Here is a 20,097-nt window from a genome sequence, read left to right as displayed (position 1 = left end):
CCAGTAAGTTTCAGTGTTGCTGCTTTGGTTTCTAACAGAAGAAACATGATAGTGATTCAAGCCCAGAAAGAAGGAATATCCTTAATCACCCTTATAATGTTTTCAGAGTTTTAGTCCTCATTCGTTCTTTCTCGGACTGGGTGGTCACAAGCCACCCTACCCATGTGCAGATACAATGCAAAGACATAGCAAAGGTATTTCACCGTCGGATGAAGTCTTTAATACTATGAACACGGTTGCAAGCAGCCTTGATTGTGAAAGGACAAGTCTTGTACTCACAGAGAGAATGTCTTAGTACTACGAGTGTGAGCACCGTGGAGAAAAATCTTCTCCTGACTTTGACTCTGAGATAGTAACTAGTCAATTAAGGAACAAATGAGACCATATTCTGAAATTCTTCTGGATTGAACACTTTGTTGTACACTGTGAACTAATGCTCTTGTAATCAAATAATGCAATCCATTCAGCCCTTGTTTGAGATATTCAAACATATCTGAAGTGTCTTAGGCAAACACACAGATAATTGAATTCCTTAAACATACCAGATGCCAAAAGGTGTATTTCTTTACATTGGCATCTCTTGGGAACAGTGGCAATGTGTCATCAGATTAACGCAAAGCAATACTTGACCCTGGTGAAAAACTTGTGTGTTTCACCTTGGTTGAATGGTAGTCTTTGTCTTCATTTGCTCTTCTCCCTCTTTCACTCTGTCATGCTTAATATACACATGGAAATGCTTCTCCTTCTCAAGGCTTTTTGAAAAAACGAGAATTTAAAGTTGGAAGGGGACTCTAGAGATCATCTAGCTTAACCCCCATCCTTTGTCCATTACCCCTGGATATAGCTACTGGATGCTACATTTTGAGCACACTGAAACACTCAAATTGATAAAACAAGACCATTGCCAGCCTTCTTTTATTTGCTGTTAAGAGGAAAAAACTGTCAAATAAGAACTCAAATAGCTTCAGAATATTGCCAAAGCTGTATTAAAATATTTCAGGCATTGTAAAAAAGAAAACGTACATGCATGTAAAGGTGGATTTAATCCACTCTGTTTTTGTTGAGTTTTCTCTTTCTTTGGGTTATATTTCAAAGTGGTCGTTTGCTTGTTCTTGCAGTTGTGGGCAGCATAGGCTGGTAGGACTGGATTTGCAGTCCTGTGCTGCCAAAGGACACTGTGAGGGGATGAGAACCAATTACCTACACAGTCAGAGACGAGTTGCTGCAGGGTAGCCCTAGTCTGCTTCTAAGAACTGAAAGGTTGTTAATGGTTGGATCACAGCAGACAAAAGCCAAGTGTGTGTCTTGTGGCTTAGTGTCATCAAAAAGGCACCCCATTTTGCTTCTGCTTCTCTTTTCCATATAAACCAAAGAAGGCAGGTGGGGATGATCAGGAATATAATTTCAGAAGTGCACTCCTGATCTAAACCGAAGTATAAATGTAGACCTACTGTCATTTGACTCATTTATCCCCTGTTGAGACTTGAACAACTCACTTCAGTAAAAGTAGAGTTTGAATAGTAGAGATTTACAAAGACCCATTGCTGCCCTGTACACTGCACTCCACTGTTTAAAAATATTTAGTCTTTCATTGTTTCCCAGTTTTCTCCAATACTATGTTTATTACGACTTTTAAGATCTTTTAGAGTGTTGTGTCATTCTTCTCTACAGCTTATTTCTTTATTTTTTTAAATTTCTTTTCCCTTAATGTAGTATTTCTTTTGATTTCTGTGCTTTTGTCTGTATGTTTTCCTCTGCTGCACAATTTCTGGTAATTATTCTGAAACCCTAACCTTTTCCTTCTGCTATTTTATTACTTGTTTTTTCATCTGGGACCAGAATTGGGTTTGTTTGACAAAGATGGTGTGGTGGTTTGTCCCCCTGTCCACCGAGTGAAAAAATCACTCCCCCTCCCAGACTGGACAGGCGAAAGAGAGAAATATAACAAACAGCTTGTGAGTTGAGATAAGGATGGAGAGATCACTTGGCAATTAGTGTCATGGGCAAACCAGATTCAACTTAGGGAGAGAAAGGTTGGTTTTATTAAAGAAACAATAGGAGCAGGGAGATGAGAAATAAAACCATCTTAAAAACACCTCCCCCCACTCCTCCTCTTCCTGGGACTCCCCTTCCTTCCCCCCTAAGTGGCACAGGGATGGGGGTTACAGTCAGCTCATTACAGATGGACTCTGCCGCTGCTTCCTATCACAGAAAGGCCTCATCACACTTCCCACTGCTACATTGTGGGGTCCCTCCCATGGGAGACAGTCCCTCATGAACTTCTCCAGCGTGGGTTCTTCCAATGGGCTACAGCTTCTCACAAACTGCTCCTCACAAAACGCTTCTCACACACTGCCCCAGTGTGAGTCATCCACCAGGAGAACAGTCCTTCAGGGACAGATTGCTCCAGCCTGGGTTCCTCATGGGATCACAAGTCCTGACAATAAACCGGCTAGGGACAGTTAACCCTATCCCAGCCAAACCCAGGACAGATGGCCAATGAAATCATTTCAGAGGCAAACGTATGAGATTTGGAAAGGCCACCTTTCAAGAACAGGTAGTATGGAGGTCTGTGAAGTGGCATCCCTTTGTCACAAGTCCTAGATCTAGGTCTTAACTCCATGAAAAAGATATCTAGAGAAGAGTTGTTTTCCAGAGAAAAGTCATGAAAGCCTAATATGAATTTTGTTCTCATCACCTTATTGAAAAAAAGAATAAGCAATAAATGTTGTTGAGCATATCCAAACAAGCAAACTACCATTCCTTTCAACATTGTGCAAGTTGTCTATAGTGGTTGCTTAAAACTTTGTGGTGTGCTATGTTCTTGCTAATGGGCAGAGCTTGCGTGTAACTTGTGTGTAAGGCTGATGCTTCCTTGCAAGAGATGAACTGTGGCTCTGCATTCAGTCCAGAGAAAATACGGGCCTGTTGGTAGCAGGGTATGTAATTGCTGTGCTTGGTGCCTGTAGAACACTGTCCCAGAGCTTATCTGGGTGGCTGCTGATGGTGACTGGCCATGGGAGGGTGCTGATAGCTGTGCTGTCAGAGAATTGTGAAACACAGAAGCTGCACAGACAGAGACACTTCAGAGGCTATGCCGGCTTTGGCACATATACCTGCAGAGTGTCTTAATGAGAATAAGCAACTGTGTGAAAAGAGAAGAGAATGAATAAAAAAGATGAAGAGAAACAATGGACTAGAGGAAAGAGGAGGAAGGAAAACATGCAAGTTATATGCAGAACAGAAGAGAGCAGGTATAAAACGCAAAGGAGACTGCTTTCCCTCACATCCCCTTCTCTTCTTTCCCTTCAAAATTTCTTCCTGGTTATCTGCTAAGACTGGAGTTTTTTATACGTACTTATCACTACAAGGACAGGTACTGTCTCTTTGCAAATTGCACAGTGTTCTATGTGTTTGTATTTTTCTATTTATAATATTATCAAAGAATTAGGGACTCTGGTCTCCGTATAGCCAAGACAGAATACTTCCGATGACCTAAGCACACCAGTAGAACAACAGTTCCTCTTTAGGATTACAAAATAAATGCTACTTAGAGCCCAGTGGTTAACCAGTTTTCTAAAAAAGACTAATGAGCAATGTGAGGGTTTGAAGGCAGATTTTAATACGGTCTAATAATTTCCAGATTACATTGTGTACTATGATGAACAGATTCAGTAGTCTGAGAAATGTGTCTAGAAGAAATCTATGTTTTCTAAAGTCACAGAAAAGTATCTATCTGCTAATTGATCGTAAGTGCTTTTGTTAAGGCCACAATGAAAAGAAAAGGCGGAGGTCTTGTCCTTTAGAAAAGCGCATAAATTCAAACCATATCTGCAGAATATATTGAAAGTGGAACATCGTCAGAGCACTACAGAGACCTTCCACTGAAATGAAAACACTGCTCTTTGCAAACATGAATTTAAAACTTAGTTATCCATGTAGCAAACACTGAAGTTTCCTTTCCACAGTTAAGCACATTAAAATGTTCTACATTGCTCTTCGTATTGTTAATGTAATGAAGTACCACTTATACAGTCAGGAAGCAAAAAGATTAATGAATGATTTGGGAGACAAAGCCTTTCAGAATTCAGATTCTTCCGAAGGCACTACATTCTGCACCTCAAGCAGCATTACGAGTTCTTCTGTGGGATTTTGATCGTGACAGTCTTAACTTCTGTGTACTCATGCAGGCCATACTCTCCCCTAGATAAAAGAAAAAAAAGAGCAATATTTGCGGTAATGCTTTTTATATGAGTTATATCCTGGGTAGGATTTTCAGTGGTGTTGTGCAACTGGCCAGATGCAGATTAAGTATGACTGCTGCTAGAAGCCTTTTCAAAAGTACAGCGACTGTCTCCCGAGAAAAGTGTGAGAGGTAACAATTATGTGTCTTTGCATTTAGTACATGTCTAAACTGGGCTTCTGTGCAGCAAAACAGGCACAAGCTAGGTCTTCACAAACATGCCTCACAAGTTTTGTGCAAAGGCTGTCCTCTCAGTCAAGAGTTTTCTGTAGTCAAAGAATAGACGCTTCATCTCCAGGTGTTCTTCAGTCTCTAGGGGATTTCGTAGTGGACTATATCTCCCTTGTGTTTAACACCTGGATTTTACCAACACGTTGTAAGGACAATTCTACCCTTAACATTTTACGTGATGAGAGGTGGCTTGCTCATGATTCTAGATTTGACATGATTAATGATGTGACACCTGACACAGTCAAACTATTGAGACAGAATTGGCTGTTTTACTGAGCAAGGCTTTGCTACACTATCACGTTATCCAGTTCTCACTGTCATCTTACTAGATGCATATGTATGCAAAATATAAATTTGTGCTCAGGGCTCTTGTGCAGTGGGAAGATGTTTTCTATTCTCTTCATTTTTGAGGAGGCATTCTTTTAATGTGTCACATTAATTCATAATGACATTTTCATTCCAAGATTTTGAAAGGGAATTTAATTCTGAGATTCAAGGAAGTCAACAGTTTAACACACCAACTTCCTGATTATTTCTGTGTGTTTTTTCCCCCCATATTTCTTCCTCTCCTAAAATTAGTTGCCACACATTGATAAAATTTTGTCCACATAAACATCTATCTGGTGTAAACTTCCATCCTTGCTGTTTAGTGGGAGCATTTATTGGTCTGCTAATTGTGATTTTGAAAACTCTTCAGTTGTGCAAAGGCTTAACTCCTTCAAAATGCACTGTTAGAGAGAGTGTTCATCTTCATGATAGCCTATTATTGTTGTCCTGCTGTTTCCACCAAATAAATTCCAAAAACGTTTCTGCAGAAGGCTGTAATTCAGAATTGAGGATCTCCCAACTTTTGGCACCCAGCAAATGTAAAACATTCCCTGCTAGTAATGGCCTAAATTATTGTGGACCAAATTTTTGATAACGCAGTAGAGTATTTTTTGTCATACCTTTTGACCAAAGTGGAATGTATGGTAAAACTGCTGTTGAAAAAGATCAGCTTTGCAGATCAGTAAACTGCAAGCTGTTAAAAATGGAAAGTAAAAAAATTATGCAAGTAATCTCCGTATTTGTTTTATAGAGGAATCCTTTGCTTGACATTGTCTCTGATAACATGAGGTCTTTAAACACCATATCGACCAGAAAAAAACCTTCAAACTGGATATCTTAGTTTTCAATACATAAAGTTGAGGTTTGGAATTTCTTTTTGCAGTTCCTGTATTTAAAAGTATTTACTTACATTTCTCGTCCATTTCCTGACATCTTAAATCCTCCAAAAGGACACTGAACAGATGATGCACCGTAACAATTAACCCTGGAGGAATAGGAAATTACATTAATCAGTGTGAAATAACTTTTTTAACTTCTGAAAAGTGTTTTTCTGTGGACTGTAAAAAAAGTATGATGATAGGCACAAAATTACATCTATATATGGATATGTTTTTATATTTGCAAAATTTATAAACAGCAAGGTTCAATTAAACAAAGCATTACCTGAAATGACACTGGTGATTAAGATTCTAACATTCACTAGGAGTCTGCATGCAGAGTGATAGCCTTACCTTTCTCTAATGTGTTTGAGAAAAGTCCTTTGTAAGCAGTGCATAAAGTCTCAAACCAAAGACTAGTCACAGTTAAGTTTTCTACAGGTACAATTACAATAGAAAAATTCAGATGGCTGCAGTATATATTTAGAAAATTTTGTTTGCTTCTACTCAATGTTGAACCATGTTCTGCATTGTGGTTGGGAACAAAAATAGAATAAGAAATAAGAAAGGAATTTCTCAGTGGAATTTGTAGTAGGAAGAGTTTGGGCAGAATGTGCATCCTGCTTCCTACATGAGAAGCTCTTTTTGTTTTCCAGCACTGTTATACTAGATATTCTTTATTTTTATATGCCCAGGAAGAGTGTGGAGTCTCCTCTGGTGGTTTTCAAAACCCACCTAGATGGTGGATTCCTGAGTGACCTGATCTAGGTGGACCTGCTTGAGCAGAGGGGTTGAACTAGACAATCTTTAGCAGTTCCTTCCAACCCCCCTGCCATTCTATGATTCTGTGATATCCCACAATTACTCCTGCTGACAGTCTACTAGTTTCTACAAAAGTGGTTCCTAGTTAGACCAGCAATCATGTAAGAGTGAAAAACAGTCTACTTTTATTTTAAACTCTCTTCCATTTAAGAATGTCAATTCCTAAGTGAAAACTATTGACTTATTTTTAACTGTGAGACTTGGGCAGGAATTTGTGGTAGTTGCAAGTTCTTCCAGAGAAAATGTAAAATGGACACTTCTCATAAAAATGGTTTTTCTTTTTCTGGTGCATTGTAGGGGAAAGCAGGTCTCTATCAGTGACAGTGAAAACACTCATATGTTTTCTGTTCATCAAGGTATGGAATGGTGAGGGTGAAAAAGATAACAAGGAACTGAAGGATGAAAGTGTACCACCCAAAGAAATGTTAAAATGTCCTACAATTACTGCTACTGGCACCTGCAGTTCTGAAGGGAGAATAAAAAATCCCCTTACTTACCACACTGTTCCAGCCTGAAGGGCAGCTGCAAACGTCAGTGCTTTGTCAATGTCTTTGGTAAAAACTGCTGCTGCTAAGCCATAGGTAGTATTATTTGCCCTCTTGATAACTTCATCTACAGTTTTAAACTTCATGATTTGTTGAACCGGTCCAAATATCTGTTTCAGACATATGTAAACATATGAAGTGGACTAATTACCACAGTAAATAATTTATAATTTTAAAATGTGTTTTGATCAGATGGACTTATTCCCAGATTTATTCATTCAGGAGTGTACATCTCAGAACAGAGTTCTAAAAGGCTTGCCAAATTCACAGGAAGAGAAAATTTTTATAGTCTAACGGTAACCAACAAACTACCCTTTTCTAGGTCAGCTGCAAGTTTAGGGTTGAGAAAGACATTCAACTTCTCCTTAAGTTTTCTATTAGACCCTTTATCTCTACAGGTAGCTGCTCAACTGGGCATATATGCCCAGTGAAATGACTAATTCTGTTTTCCTTGTGGGTACTTTACAAGATCATAGTCCCCTAGGCTTGACTTTCCCCCCAGCACCGCTCTGTGTTCTCAGCCAGAGCTGCCCATGCCCAGCACACAGTGCCAAGACTGTGTAGGGCAGGTGGACATTACCATACGTAACTACTTCCATGACCATAGATCACGAGTTTTCCAGTGGATTGTCCTGGGAGGTGTTCAGAATCTGGGTATTCCTTAAATTGCCTTGGCTTTCTGGGCTTTCATTATTCAATACAATCAAAATAGTTGGAGAGAAGCAGTCCTTGTAGTGCTGACCCAAAGGGAACTCCTTGTTCTGTGAGGAAACAGAACTCTGTGTGTTTTCTTACCTGCCTCCCAGACTGGCAGAAACAATCCAAACTACTTCTTACACAGCTCTCTGCCTGTCAGAAATAATTCTAGATGCTCTGGTGTTCATTTCAAATCAGTGTGTTGACTCTTGTTGAATGTACCAGGCATGTTCAGCAGACTACACCAGCAGTATCGCTGCCTATGTAAAGCAGTGCCCAGACTTGTAACAACTTTGAAACAGCTTTCTAGTATGGAGAAGTATAACGGACAGCAGTTGCAGCACAATGGCAGCAGTTTTTAATCAAGATGCGTGTTTTAAAAACAGGTCAGCCTCATACTCCTCTCCCTCACCCCGATTGACTCAATGAAACGGGGCTAAAAAATCAAGCAAAGCATTTTAAACACCGCCGGGATGGAATGACAGATTTATTGAGAGTGTTTTTATGCAGCCTCTTGACTTTCTAAATGGTCACAGACATTTAAATGTTGCACAGACATTTAAACAGACAGTCTCCAGTGAGAGTACAGGCGGCCAAGAATTCATTTACCTCTTCTTTGGCGATGCGCATATCATCTGTAACATTTGAAAACACCGTGGGCTGGATGAAGTAACCTTTGTTTCCCCATGGACCTCCTCCACATTCCAGTTTGGCTCCTTCTTTTTTCCCACTCTCAATTAGCTCTAGGATTTTGCCAAACTGCTCCTTATCAATCTAAATGAAAAGACGTTGCAGGAATGAAATCAGCACACACTGATAACAAGTGTTGTTCTAGCTCGTTAACCAAAATCTAGGAAAGACCCAGCTTTGTTCAATTCCACTTGCTGAAATGCAACAGCTGGAGAGCTCTGTAATTATTCTTGACACTAACTCCTCAAACATTTGCATGCATTTTTTTCTCAAATAGATCAACAGTCAGAAATCTTGGTATAGGAGGATCGGCAACAGAGGGACTGATATCCTGGTTTCCTTTGGCAAAAAAGAAAAAGACCTGTGTAGTGAAAGTGTTTTGTACTTCTCCCAGTACTCTTGTCAACTGCAAGTCAAAATAAAAGTTGCTGAGCTTGACTCTGCAGGAAATAACAGAGGGCTTGATCTAGCCAATAAGACTCTTCTGCATTTTACCAGGTCAGGGAAACTGGTCACACTTTTTTCCTAAACTGTTAAAGGATGTTAAAATGCAGCAATGAAACAGAAATGAAAGTCATTGCTGCTTTCAGTTCATTCTGACCTATTTGTGAAAGAAGTACACATACATGTGTGGTTTGAGAAAGAGAGATGGCAGCTTTTTAATGGCATGAAGCCAAGCTGTTTGCTCAAGCCTACCAAGATTTTGAACATCTGCCAAGAATATTGCAGGTTGGTAATATGGTATAACAAAATTAGGATCTTTGACTGGAAAAGGAGTTTATAGTGGTGGTACAATAGGCACGTACATTTCTCTAAACCCTTCTAGTTTTTAGTAGATAAAAGGAAATAGCGTAAATGGGGACTAGGATCACACATCATCTCCTCTCATCTCCAAATCAAGCAATCCCTGCTTCAGGCCTGAAGGGAAATTGTGGGCAAGACAGCATTTATATTACTCAATAGTAAATGGCAAAACTAATTTCTTTTAGAAAAAAATCTAAAATTTGTTCAATTTTTATGATTCTTTGCTTCACTCTTTCAGAGTTCAGCCCTTCAAGCACTGTTTAATGAAAGCACTGAGATAATTTTTAAGTAATCTCTTGCACAGAAGCTTCTTCTCTGTAATCATACTCATTAGCCCGTGGAGTAGGTGTGCATCTTGTTCTCTTTGTGCAATAAAAGAGTTGCACTGCAGTTTAAGGAACAACTTTTAGTCAAGTCAAAGAACACATCAATATTTTTGAAGGTTCTGGGAACCCTTGATGTGTATTAGACTAAACAGTTATTCAGCTACTGCCATGATACAAGTTTCTATTTATAAAGATATGAATTTATGAGGATGTGTATAAGAAGGTGATTTTTAGTTCACTGTACTCCCTTTGTCACTGTGCTTTCAAACAATTGCCTTACTGCATGCTGAAGACATAAAATTTCTGCTACTCTGGTGGCCAAGGATCTCTAGTGCATAAACATCTGGAAGAAGATGGGGTTTAGATGATACCACTCACATTGCTGTCACAAGTTCCTTTGTTATTATTATCATCGTTATTTTACTTAATAATGTGAGAATTAGCATATGCATGATCTTTAATTCCAGCAGGGTCTTGGCTGTTCTTTGGTGACCACTGTGCAAAGTGTTATCCAAACTTAGTGCCTGAGGCAGATGCTGACCCAGAGGGCCTGTGGACTGGAGGATGAATATGCCTTTCAAGGAGGCTCTCTGAGAAGACAGAACAGTGAATGTGCCTGATACAGACTATCATTTTTGTTTGTTTCTAGAAAAAAAAGTAGTTAAAGTACACCAAGTAATGTGAAAACATAAAGAAATATTTAACATAATTAGCCCAAAAGAAATGCACCCAAACTTCGTGGTAACCATTTTCCGCTAAATGAGTTCCTACCCGTTCTAAGGGAAGAAACTTCACTATCTTGTGAGTAAGTTAGGATTTCTGCTGAAGCTGGCAAAGAAGGGAAAGGTTTAGCGAGGCAAGTGATGCTACTGGAGGAGAAAAGATTCTTCATGCCTTTTCAAATGTTTTCAGTAATGCTTTTTTGTTGTTGTGGTTTCACTCAATAGTAAAAGTAAACTTTTGTCTCTCATTTGTAAAAGGGTGAAAGACATGACTAAATTCTACTTTCTCAGGCTACACACTTACAGTAGCAGTGTTGGAATACAGTGTTAGCAGTCTCTGACCTGAATGATCATACTTGCACTTTCCCAGCTCTTGCCTTGGAGCATTTCAGGTCACTATAGTTTTTCCTGTTCCACAAGAAAATGAAGTAGGAGAGAGAAACAAAGTCACCCTTTAGCCTATGGCAGTGCCCAACCAACCATCACTCCAGGTTCTTCCTCCAGGTCCTCAAGATTAACCACTAGACAGTTGTACTTAGTCTTGAAGCTAATGCAACAATAGGTTTAGAATGACATTAAGCTGTGATGTCATGTCACAATTGTGCTGGAAACAGCTACCATTACTTACTTGAGGGCCTTGCTGTACACCAGGCAACAGAGGATTTCCAAGAGTGTATTTCTTTGCTCTTTCAATGCTGCGGCGAACAAACTCGTCATAAATAGGCTCTTCCACAAAAATCCGGGATCCTGCTATACAACATTGTCCCTGGTGGTAAAACAGACCGATATGTGCAAATTCCACAGCGCTGTCCACTGCAAAGAAAAACACAGCTCATCAGATAATAAACTCAGATGGTCGTGGCATGAATTCCTTAAAAATCTTTGTCACTCCACGTCCTCTCCCCATTTAGCACTTTTTATTTTTATGAGCCTTTAAAGCACAGATATTCATCCATTTACTTAGGTCTAAAACTACTCTTATCAAGAGCAGCATGGAGTACCTAGACAAACACACAGTTCAGTTGCTGAAGTGAAATGTAGATCACAGAATCATAGAATCATAGGATTCGGAAGGGACCTTTAGAGATCATCTAGTCCAATCCCCCTGCTAAAGCAGGTCCACCTTGATCAGGTTGCACGGGAATGTGTCCAGGCAGGTTTTGAAAAAGCCAGAGAAGGCTTAGCAGTACTTATTAGCAGTACAGAGAAGGATATTCAGCTAGCAAGTTAATAAACCTGCGTAAGTTCTGTCTAGCTGCTTTTGGTTCCACCTGCATCTTTCGTTAGGATGATCTTTACTTAGAGAAAGAGCGAAGAAGTAATCAGAGCTTCGTATCTCTTCAGGAGCTGCTAATTTTTGGTGCCAATCTAACTTAAAAGTGTGGTGGGACCAGAAGACTAAAAATTACTCTTTCACAAAACAAGTACCAATAATGTACTGACACAGAAAAAAGAAAGAACATGAGAGTTGCAAAAGAGTAGGTTTATATGGCAAAAATGTTACTAACAGTCTGCATCGGCAAATATAATGTTAGGGCTTTTTCCTCCCAGTTCCAATGTAACTCTCTTCAGATTGCTCTTCCCTGCTGCTTCTTTAACCAGTTTGCCAACCTAAAACAGAGAAAACTACTGTGACTTCAATTACACTTCTCTGAGTCCCTCAAGAGTGAAAAATCCGTTCACAGTTATCTGCTATCCTGGTAATTGTAGAAAGAACAAAAAAATAATAATAAAAACAAAAGGACAAGAAGATTCAGGGTGCAGACGACTTGCAGTCAAGAAACCAGGAAGGCTTTCTAGAAGTGTTTCCCCCTGGATGTGTATGTTAATTGACAAAGATGTCTGATGCTTCTTTGGTTGCCACCACTAAAACTGCTTATACCTGTAATCTAAAGTGGGCACTGATTTCTTCTCTGCCAGTTATTCCCATAGGTCTGAAATTCCTATTTTCTGTGTGGGAAAGCTCTTGGATGCACAAAGGGTATAGGAGAAAAAGTATTATTTCGGTTTCTTCCTGAGAAGAAATACGAAGAGGAAACGGACCCTGCAAAGGAGAACCCTCACCCTTAGAACAGCTGTTGTAGAGGGTTTGTGTGGCCAAGTTTTGGTAGCGGGGCACTGCAGGAAGACTTCTTTTAAAAAAGAGCTGCTAGAAGCTTCCCCTGTATCTGACAGGGCCAGTGCCAGTGAGCTCCAAGATGGACCTGCCGCTGACCAAGGCTGGGCCAATTAGTGATTGAGGTAACACCTCTGTGGATTAGTGTGCTTGAGAAGGGGAAGAAGTTACTCGGCAGGTGCTATAACTGCATCTGCAGAAGGGAGTGAGAATGTGAGAGCAATATTTCTGCAGACACTTAGGTTAGTGGAGAATGAGGTGGAAGAGATGCCCAGGGAGTGGGTGAGTGATTCCTCTGTAACCTGTGGTGAAGGCCATGGTGAGGCAAGCCCTATCTGTGGACTTTGTGACACACTGGAAAGACCCATGCTGGTGAAGTTTGGTGAGGACTATCTCCCATGGGAGGAACCCCATACTGTAGCAAGGGAAGTGTGAGGAGTCCTCCCCCTGAGATGAAGCAGCAGCAAAGACCATCTGTGATGAACTGACTGGACCATGGCACCTGACACACAGCTGGGGGTAAGTCACCACAGCTGTGAGGTGAAAAACATGTTTGTAGCCTTTGTAGTGTTAGTCTGTGTGTAGCAGACGTCAGATACCTTTCTGCCTCTGTCAACTTTCCTGCCTTCATTTCTCACTGCTAATGTACTCCGTCAGAAAAGTTTTGTCGTGAAAGTCTGTGAATAAACTCTCTGGTCCAAAGGTGGGACATTGGGAATTGTTAGTGTCTATTGGGATCATCTATGGGATATCTCTCAGGCATCAGGTTTTTGGTTGTTTTAATTTCCTGTTACTTTAGAGCTAAAGATTTCTAAGAGCAAATACAACTCTTGCATGCAGTGTGTACTGACTGTTGACGTGCAGCAATGATATTTGTCTTTGGAGTGTACATCCAAGAAGTTAAGAGACCGGTTGGCAGCTCTCACGTGTAGCATGCATACAGACAATCAATATCATATACTGTGTTCGGGATACAGTTATATAATGCCAGCACTGAGAAATATTTGATAATAATGCCTACAGCTCTTCAGAGGGAAGATTTAGTTAAAATTAACAGTGACCTTCCTTTCAATTATTAAACTGATACATATTCAATGCATATTTTATCACTGAAATGTCACAAATCACCTCACCTGAATGTGTGCAGAACCAGGAGTGAGATTTCTGAAATATCTTCCTACCGTCCTCTTATTAAAAGTAACGATGAACAGAGCACAGTCTGTTTCACTTCTTGCACATTAAAAAATAATTATTCTTAAAACAGAAGCAAGCAGAAAGTTATGGAAAGGTTTTCTTGTTAAAAGAACCGACTAAAAATAGCCTTGATACACTAGAATCTATTGGATCTCAGAGTGCTCTTGTTTGAAGGGTTCTCCTGCAATGTAAATGTTACTTAAATATGTTTACATTTAGCAATAACCAACAAATCATTAAACAGATTTTGTTTAGCAAACCAGCAGCCAAAAGAAAGAGGAAAAGTTGAAATAGTTACATAGAAGTAGTTAGACATTAAATCATTGCTGAGATCACAGGGTCACATTTCCTGGCTATATTTTTTGGTATTCATTATAGTACCTCTGTTGAGCCCGTGAAAGCTACTTTATCTATATCCATGTGGTGAGAAATTGCTGCTCCTGCAGTGGGTCCGAAACCTGGCACAATATTCACAACTCCAGGTGGAAATCCTGCCTGTGTTAGAAGAGAGAACCTTGTAAATTTGGTGAAGGACGATGACTAGAAGAACATGTCCCATACAGTCTTACTTCCCTTTCCAGTTTTCCAGACACTTTTTCTCAGTCATACAGGTGTTCTTCAGCCCTGGAGTCCCACATGTGTTAATTTTCACAGGACTTACATCGTCTTTCCCTACCCTGTCCATTGAACTGCCTTTTTTTTTTTTTTTTTCTTAAATAGAACATTTTATTCTAGTTCTTTTCCAATGCCCTTGCAAAGGAGCACATTTACGCTTTCTTTTCTCCCCCAGTGTAAAGAAAGTGGTTAATTAATTTTAAGTCTGTTTAACTGAAATAATTCTGTGGGCTTGATGACTTGTGCTCATTATACCTCACACTAGATGGAATTTAAGGAATGACTTGCCGACTTAGGCAGAAGTTTATTAAGAAACAGGATTGAAATAGTACCAGCTCCTTGCTTCTTCCTCTGGATGTGAGGTGCAAGTAGAGAGTGGGCAACACGAGAGTGTTGTACCACAAAAGAGGCAAGAAAAAAGCTGGCTACCTGAGATACAGTATCTTGCAAATTTGCTATTTAAGAGGAATCTTTTCCTGTGAGCTGAATCAAATCAATTGCTTCCCAGTACTTTCATATTATTTATACTCTGTTCAGAGGCAAAATAATTTACTTTTCTTTGAATATCTTGTCAGGCAAATTCCCATGGATATGCTCATATATTTGGATTTCCTTTCAACTTGTGAAGCACTATGGGGTCCAAATGGCCCTTGCAGTGCAAGCAGACAATTCAAAGACCAACAAGATTAATCTCCTATATTATCGTAGACTCACGGAATGGTAGTCCAACCCCCCTACTCAAGCAGATTCACCTAGATAAGGAACTCATCCAGGTATGTTTTGAAAACCTGTAGAGAAGGAGACTCTACAACCTCCCTGGGCAGCCCATTCCAGTGTTCCTTCACCTTAGTGAGATCCTCCCTCAGAGTCCTCTTTTCTAGACTAAACAGCCCCAATTCCTACAGCCTTTCTTCATAAGGAAGATGCTCCAGTCCCCTGATCATCTTGATGGCCCTGCACTGGACGGTCTTCAGAAGTTCCCCATCCCTCTTGAGCTGGGGAGCCTGGAGCCGGATACAGTACTCCAGATGAGGTCTCACCGGGAGAGAGTAGAGGGGTGTTATCACTGAAATAAATCTCTTTTAGCATGAAAAAGGACTTTGGATGTACCTGCAAAGTTATGATATGCTTTTTTAAAGCAATTCCTCCTCCCCTATGTTATCTAATAGCATTTACTAAATGATGCAATAATTACAGGATCGGGCTCCTTCCTGCTAGTCAGTTTCTGTGAAATATTAACCAGTCAGTGTGCTCTGCTGAATCATTGTTTTGAAGCAGAAGAATAAAATGTGCCAAGTCATTTCTATTAACACTCTGCAAGGTTACTGTGCTGCTGATTGTTGACATTGGTGCCAACACTTCAAACACGTTGGATGACTTTTGTTGATTTTTTGGAGGAGCAAGATAGCTAAACTATTTAACTGTTCTTTGGGTGTTTGCTGGGCTGGGCACTAGAGTAGGAGTAACTTTGGAGACATTGTGGCACTAAAAGTGTTCTAGCAGTTTCTGTGGGAAGAGAGTTCACAAGCTTGGCACCAACCACCAGTTCAATTTTATTGCTCCCTGTTAATAATAAACCCAGCTGGACAAAAAGTTAGTTTAATTAAATAAAAAAAAAAAACAGGCGGTACAAAGAGGTCCTTTTCTGTGATACCTATGCTAATAGAGTCTTTGCCACCCACCTCTGAGTACTCAGCTCTTGACTCCTTTGCTTTTGATAGGTACTGTGGGTTTTGTAATACAAATCAGTTTGCCAGGGAGTGGAGTTTACTGAATTGCTATTGTGGTTGGGGTTTTTGTGTATGTGTGTGGACTAGGCTGAAAGATATGCAAGCTTTTGCCCTGGATTTGCTTCACAGAAAGTTAGTTTCCACATTACAAGGCTAAACATGCAATAAGAAGTACTTGCAGAGGACAGGCTGGCTTATGTTTCCTCTGTGAGATTTCAGATGCACGATATTCTTACATTTCTGAGAAGGGCAAAAAACTCTGTTGTTGACAACTTACCTCTTTAATTAAGGATCCCATGTAAAGAGCAGTCAGTGGAGTTTGCTCTGCTGGCTTGACAACCACCGTGTTTCCACAGCAAAGGGCAGGGGCTATCTTCCAGATGAACATTACCAATGGGAAGTTCCACTGAAAGACAGATGAGAAGGTGTCTCCTATTTCTCACAGATCGCCAAAATACCTTTGCTTCTTCTATGATAATAAGACAAACTGTCAACTGGGTGGCTGAACTCTTTGTTCAACTCCTTTCAGAATGAAGATATTTTGAAAAAAACAACTGGCAAGCCCTGTTATACAAAGATCAGTGATTTTAGTGTATGTGAATCCAGGAGGTGCATGGTTTTAGTTAAAAGCTCAGTAGACAATAAGTGTGCTCCTCTAAGAATGCCTTGCAGAAAGTTGCTGGATTAGTGGTGAAATTGGGAGTTTTGTTGTCTAAAATGATCACATCCACCATCAATTCAGTTTGCTAAGTGAGACAAGGTAAAAACAATGACTGTGGGCCCTGCCCTCTTCCCTGGAAGCTTCACTGGCAGCTCTCTATTGCGGTCAGTCCATCCAAATTGCAGAGCAGCTGACTTCTTTGGACTCCACTTTCAGCTGTATGAGGGGCAATGTGGCTGGAGGAAGAATGCGTTTCCGTTTTGAAGCTATTTCTCATAGTTTTGGGAGTACTGAACTCCTGAGTCTCAGTACTACAAAAGATGCAGTACACCTTATCTTTACTAGAGTGGGGGAAAAAAAGTAGGTAACAGTTATCTATTATGTCAGAAGGGCTCGGAGGAGTACACACGCAAGTGTTCTGTATCTATTTCATTTCAATCACACCCCACTCCCAAAAGTAACTGAAGCACAAATAGCAAAAAAGAATGGATTACAGAGTTTTCTAGATTAAAGTGGAACAATGTTGAGTGAAAGATAAATGAAAATGGTGAGCTAGCAAAAGTGTTTTGCAGCATTCATACAGTGATCAAAGCTTTTACTTAAAAACATCCAGCTTGGTGCTCTTACATTTTAGTGGATATGAAGATATACTTGGAGGTCCTTGAACACCAGATAAGGGAACACAGTGTTTGTCCTAGCTGCTTATACTTCCAGGGTGAAGTTTTATCTAGAAGTGACTAGAGCTAGTGTTTCTTGTTCTTTAACATATCTTGACTCTGTGTGTTTTACTTGCAATATCTTGTTCTCCCAGAGAACGAAAACCAAGAGGTTCGGGAGCTCTCCTAGAGGCTGGATCCAAATGTATTCCAGTAGTACTCTCTGAATCAACATAGTGGTCTAAACAGATAAGAAATCTGCAAGTTCCACTGAAGGAAACAGCAACATAGGTGCTACTCATATATCTGAGCAACCCTGACAGACAAGCTGACTATTTCAGAGTCTGGTAAGCTGACAAGCAGGTCAGGACAGGCTACTCACACCTATCATGTGCAAGGTGGGTGGATTAGGAGTGTCTAGTGAGTACAACGATTTTCACAGCAACCTATTGAAGCTGTGTAGACCTCACAAACAAGTTTAAAAGAGGACTTCCTCAGAGTTTTGGAAGTTCAGACTCAGACAGGCCTTTGGAATCTTCACTTAAAATGAAGTGGGAATTCTGAGACTCTGAGCAGGAGCTTGGGAACACATGCCTCAGTATCACTGTGTTTATTGGACATATTCTTTGTGTTGTTATCGTACTGCCAACATGCTGCATGATCTCTAGCCATCAGTAACGACCCAGCTGCCTGGATGCTGTATGGAGAACAGATGTTACAGCTGTTAAAGATCTTATTGCTTGTAAGTTGCAAAGGTTACCTTCCCCTACTTGTTTATTTCTGATTTTTTCAATTCCAACAAAACACAATTCTCTCGTTCAAAGTAATCCATAAGTCAATCTTCTGAGATTTATTTCCCCTCCATATTCAGAGGGGAGAGAGATGAGGCTCTCTGAGGACTGATTGACTCATTAAGAATTCGATGGCTCAGAGTTTGATAACAGCTCAGAATAGCCTTTACCTTTCAGAACCTGACGTATTTTGGTTGGTAGTGTTTCACAAACACACATTCAGAGATAAAACTGCAAAAACATTTGCATTTATAACAGGATTGTTTATGCATTACATAAATAGCTTCAACTTACAGGAAGAATTTGGCCACACACTCCAATAGGCTCATGTCTTGTGAATGTAAAAAAGTTTCCATCTAGAGGAAGAAGAAATAGATTATACCTGCAGGTAAAACATTTGTGAGAAACAGTTAAATCTAGAGAAACGTAAAATTGGATAGGAAACCTAACTGGACACAATTTTAGTTATAAATGGTAATTCCAAAATATTAACTATGTAAAAAATCAATCGTAACCTACATCTGGATTCAATATCTGTTTTCTTCATAGCTCCAAGGTTTGATTCTGCCAGTCTGTCTATGTTTTTGCAGTGATAACCCTTCTTCTCAATATGATATGCGCAGCAGACGAATAAGCTTTCCTCAATTCTTTTGTCTTTTATCTTTTTTTTTTAATGCCTTTTAGAAGCTACTTGCAATCCTAGTTACAGATCAGACATTTTTTAATATTAAATCTGAGCTTAAATGAAATCCGTTAAGTATAAAATTCTCTTTGATTCCACACATGCTATGTTAAGCCTCATATAGAGGAATACGTGATGCATAAAAGTTAGAAGCATTTATCACTCTAGTTTTCCTTAATTCCTTCTTTATTACCATTCTTTTCTTTGTCCTTCTGAGAGAAGAAAGCTAGAAATAGTATTCCACAGAGGGAATAGTGTGAAATTTCAGCAAAATAAAAGAGTATTTCCTCATTTTAGCTTTAACAAGCAAATTCCTGGCTTTCATCACTGTGCCATTGCATAAACTATACCCTGCTAGAATAAGACAGTAGTTTACAGAACACAGTGGGTTCAGTTCTGTACCATTTTAATCTCTAAACTACTCACCCATTGGAATGGTACGCCCATGGATTTTATCAGCCCAGCCTGCACAGTAGCGTAGTGTTTTGAGACAGGCACCTAAATCCATCAGGTAGGCAGTGGAAAAGAGTTTCCCACCATCAATAGCTTCCATTGTCTGCAGACAACAACAATTACAAAGTCAATATCAAATATTGGTATTGGCTCCATGCTTACACGCTGTCGTTCAGCTTTTGGTTGTTCAGTTCATAGGTTTTCTGCTTTCAAACAACTATTTAGAAGGATAGTTAAATTTGAAAACTCTAAGGTAGCAATTTACAAATGCGAGAGGTTCCCAATTGTTTATTTACAGTAAGCTGTGGTGTTCCAAAACAAAAAAAATGCCCACATTTCTCAGTTGCACCGTTTTGCAAGTATAGATGAAAAGATCACTAGGAATCTATGCAAATAACTGAGGAAAATGAAATGAGTGGCCTCTCTCAGTCTATTTGCACTGACCAGCAAGGTAGGCAGTTGCTTCCTGGAAATAAATGTCATGTTATCTTAGGATCCTATGCTATTTAATTATAAAGGAACAAGCTTCTAATTGTTGAATAGGTACATGATGAGCAACTTATGTGAGGAAGAAGACTCCATGATATAAACCTGTAGATAATAATTAACAAGTATTGAACATTATAACTTTTTAGATGACCGATCTGTTCCACTCACAGTGCTTTAATGATCCCACAGAGACAGCAGCACTAAATAGGGCCGATTTCCAGCCAAACCTAGGGAATGTGGTTTGTATTAATGCCATTTCATTACCTCTGATTGTTGGGATATCTATTTAAATACTATGTGCAGTTCTTAAATATTGTTAACATCTTCTTGACATCGCTAGATTTTTTTTCTCATAGAGATACTTAGGACCTTCAAATTTGTGAACAATCCTGTTTAAAATACACATTATAAAAATAGAAACCTATA

The 20,097-nt window shown here is 39.6% G+C and overlaps 1 protein-coding gene across 1 annotated transcript in view; it reads right to left on the bottom strand.

Moving 5' to 3' along the window:
- Nucleotides 1–3,599: 3,599 nt before the first annotated feature.
- LOC133628730 (aldehyde dehydrogenase 1A1-like) overlaps nt 3,600–20,097 on the bottom strand; it is a 28,438-nt gene continuing 11,940 nt past the window's right edge. Inside the window, exons 4-13 of the mRNA XM_062017491.1 lie at nt 19,156–19,285; nt 18,342–18,403; nt 16,217–16,345; nt 13,976–14,089; nt 11,793–11,895; nt 10,913–11,097; nt 8,352–8,516; nt 6,999–7,156; nt 5,712–5,786; nt 3,600–4,203 (exon numbers count right to left, since the gene is read on the bottom strand). Coding sequence (XP_061873475.1) covers nt 4,131–4,203; nt 5,712–5,786; nt 6,999–7,156; nt 8,352–8,516; nt 10,913–11,097; nt 11,793–11,895; nt 13,976–14,089; nt 16,217–16,345; nt 18,342–18,403; nt 19,156–19,285 — 1,194 coding nt within the window. The 3' untranslated portion in view covers nt 3,600–4,130. The remainder of the gene's footprint in view (nt 4,204–5,711; nt 5,787–6,998; nt 7,157–8,351; nt 8,517–10,912; nt 11,098–11,792; nt 11,896–13,975; nt 14,090–16,216; nt 16,346–18,341; nt 18,404–19,155; nt 19,286–20,097) is intronic.

This window comes from Colius striatus, chromosome Z (assembly GCF_028858725.1).
Source record: "Colius striatus isolate bColStr4 chromosome Z, bColStr4.1.hap1, whole genome shotgun sequence".
In the NCBI taxonomy this organism is placed as follows: domain Eukaryota; kingdom Metazoa; phylum Chordata; class Aves; order Coliiformes; family Coliidae; genus Colius; species Colius striatus.
Note: the sequence above shows the minus strand (reverse complement) of the source record. Positions and strands in the feature narration are given on the sequence as shown.